General features: G+C 31.5%; 1 protein-coding gene across 1 annotated transcript; it reads left to right on the top strand.

Moving 5' to 3' along the window:
- The first annotated feature begins 293 nt into the window (after positions 1-293).
- LOC143601160 (VQ motif-containing protein 1-like) lies at positions 294-761 on the top strand. The gene has a single exon (XM_077078643.1). It carries the CDS (start codon positions 399-401, stop codon positions 735-737), a length of 339 nt encoding a protein of 112 aa, XP_076934758.1. The 5' UTR covers positions 294-398; the 3' UTR covers positions 738-761.
- The last annotated feature ends 625 nt before the right edge of the window (positions 762-1,386 follow it).

Below are 1,386 nucleotides of genomic sequence, written 5' to 3' on the forward strand. Positions count from 1 at the left end.
TTGAACTATAGACATAGAGCTTAAAACAAGCTAAACTTAAACTTAATTAGTTTTTTTTTTTAATTACAAGAGTCAGGCTTAAGCTTTGTCTTGTTTACACCACCATCTTCAAAGAAGTTAAAATAATGGGCCTAAATGCAAAAAATGATAATTAAAAGGTGAAAGTTGATAATCGAGGGATTGTTATGGCAATTGAGTTTACTCCAAAAGGGGGTCCTCCAAAATGGGGTTCTCGACCCATTCCTATATAAACCAAACACCAAACGTAATTATATATTCACTTCCATCATCTTTTTGTATAAAAGCTTATTTTGATCATATTTTGCATCCATTTTTCATCTACAGTTCGTTTAATATTTCTCCATAACTCAGGTTCAATCGATCAATCGATAGAATCAATGTCTAAATCAAGAAGTGGAAACCCCGTAAAGGTGGTGATAATCAACACCGAGTATGTTCAGACCGATGCTATGAGCTTTAAGTCCGTAGTTCAACATCTAACTGGAAAAGATTCACCCGACCCCGCCATCTCTTTAAACAATAAGTTATCACGCGGTGGTAGTAATGTTGGCGGAGCCGATGTTTATGTTGGTGGAGCTGGTGGTGGTGGTGGTGGTGTTGGTGGTGATGGTATGAGTTCACCTATGTTGAAAAAAGGAATGTCGTTTAGAGACCTTGATAAGTTGCTAATAGAGCTGCCTACCATAGACGAAATGTATCAATTTTGTGTTGATTAAATTTTTAGTTAGATAGCTAATCAATACCTCCTTATTTTCCTCCGTGTAGGAGTACATAAATACTGATATTTGTATATCCATGTATGTATTTCATTTTTTGTAAAATGTTTTGTTTTTATTGTAAATTTTGATAATATATCTATAAAAATTTCTCATTAGAATGTTGTATTAAAAAATAATGAGTGTGAACATGACATTAACTTCTGGTACTTAATTATTCTTCAATTCTGAATTTTATCGATCTGGTAAATTACAAACAATATACATTCAGAGAAAGAATATTATCATTATTTAATGAGAACAGGATAAAAATTTACAGGTGATGATAGAATATGTTGCAAATATTGGGATTATATAAATATTGAAGCTTAATTTATTATTATGGATACATATTTAGTTTCTAACCTAAAGCTAAATGCAATCAGTGTATTTCAAAAACTTTGCCATAAAAAGGAATATCATGCATTCTAGGTTGAACTTTCAGTTAACAACATTTGGGTGTTTGAACTTTTGGTTAATAAAATTTAAGCTGTTTGAAGCACCGTTTTGAGTTAAATTTCGCATTAATCGACTCATATTCTCCGTCTGATCAAATGTTTAAAACATCAGTTTGAAATTCGGATAAAAGTTAAAGTCGTTAAGTTTTTTT

This window comes from Bidens hawaiensis, unplaced genomic scaffold, assembly GCF_021521415.1.
Source record: "Bidens hawaiensis isolate Kalapana, Puna unplaced genomic scaffold, B.hawaiensis_p1.1 tig00001960_1, whole genome shotgun sequence".
Classification (NCBI taxonomy): Eukaryota; Viridiplantae; Streptophyta; class Magnoliopsida; order Asterales; family Asteraceae; genus Bidens; species Bidens hawaiensis.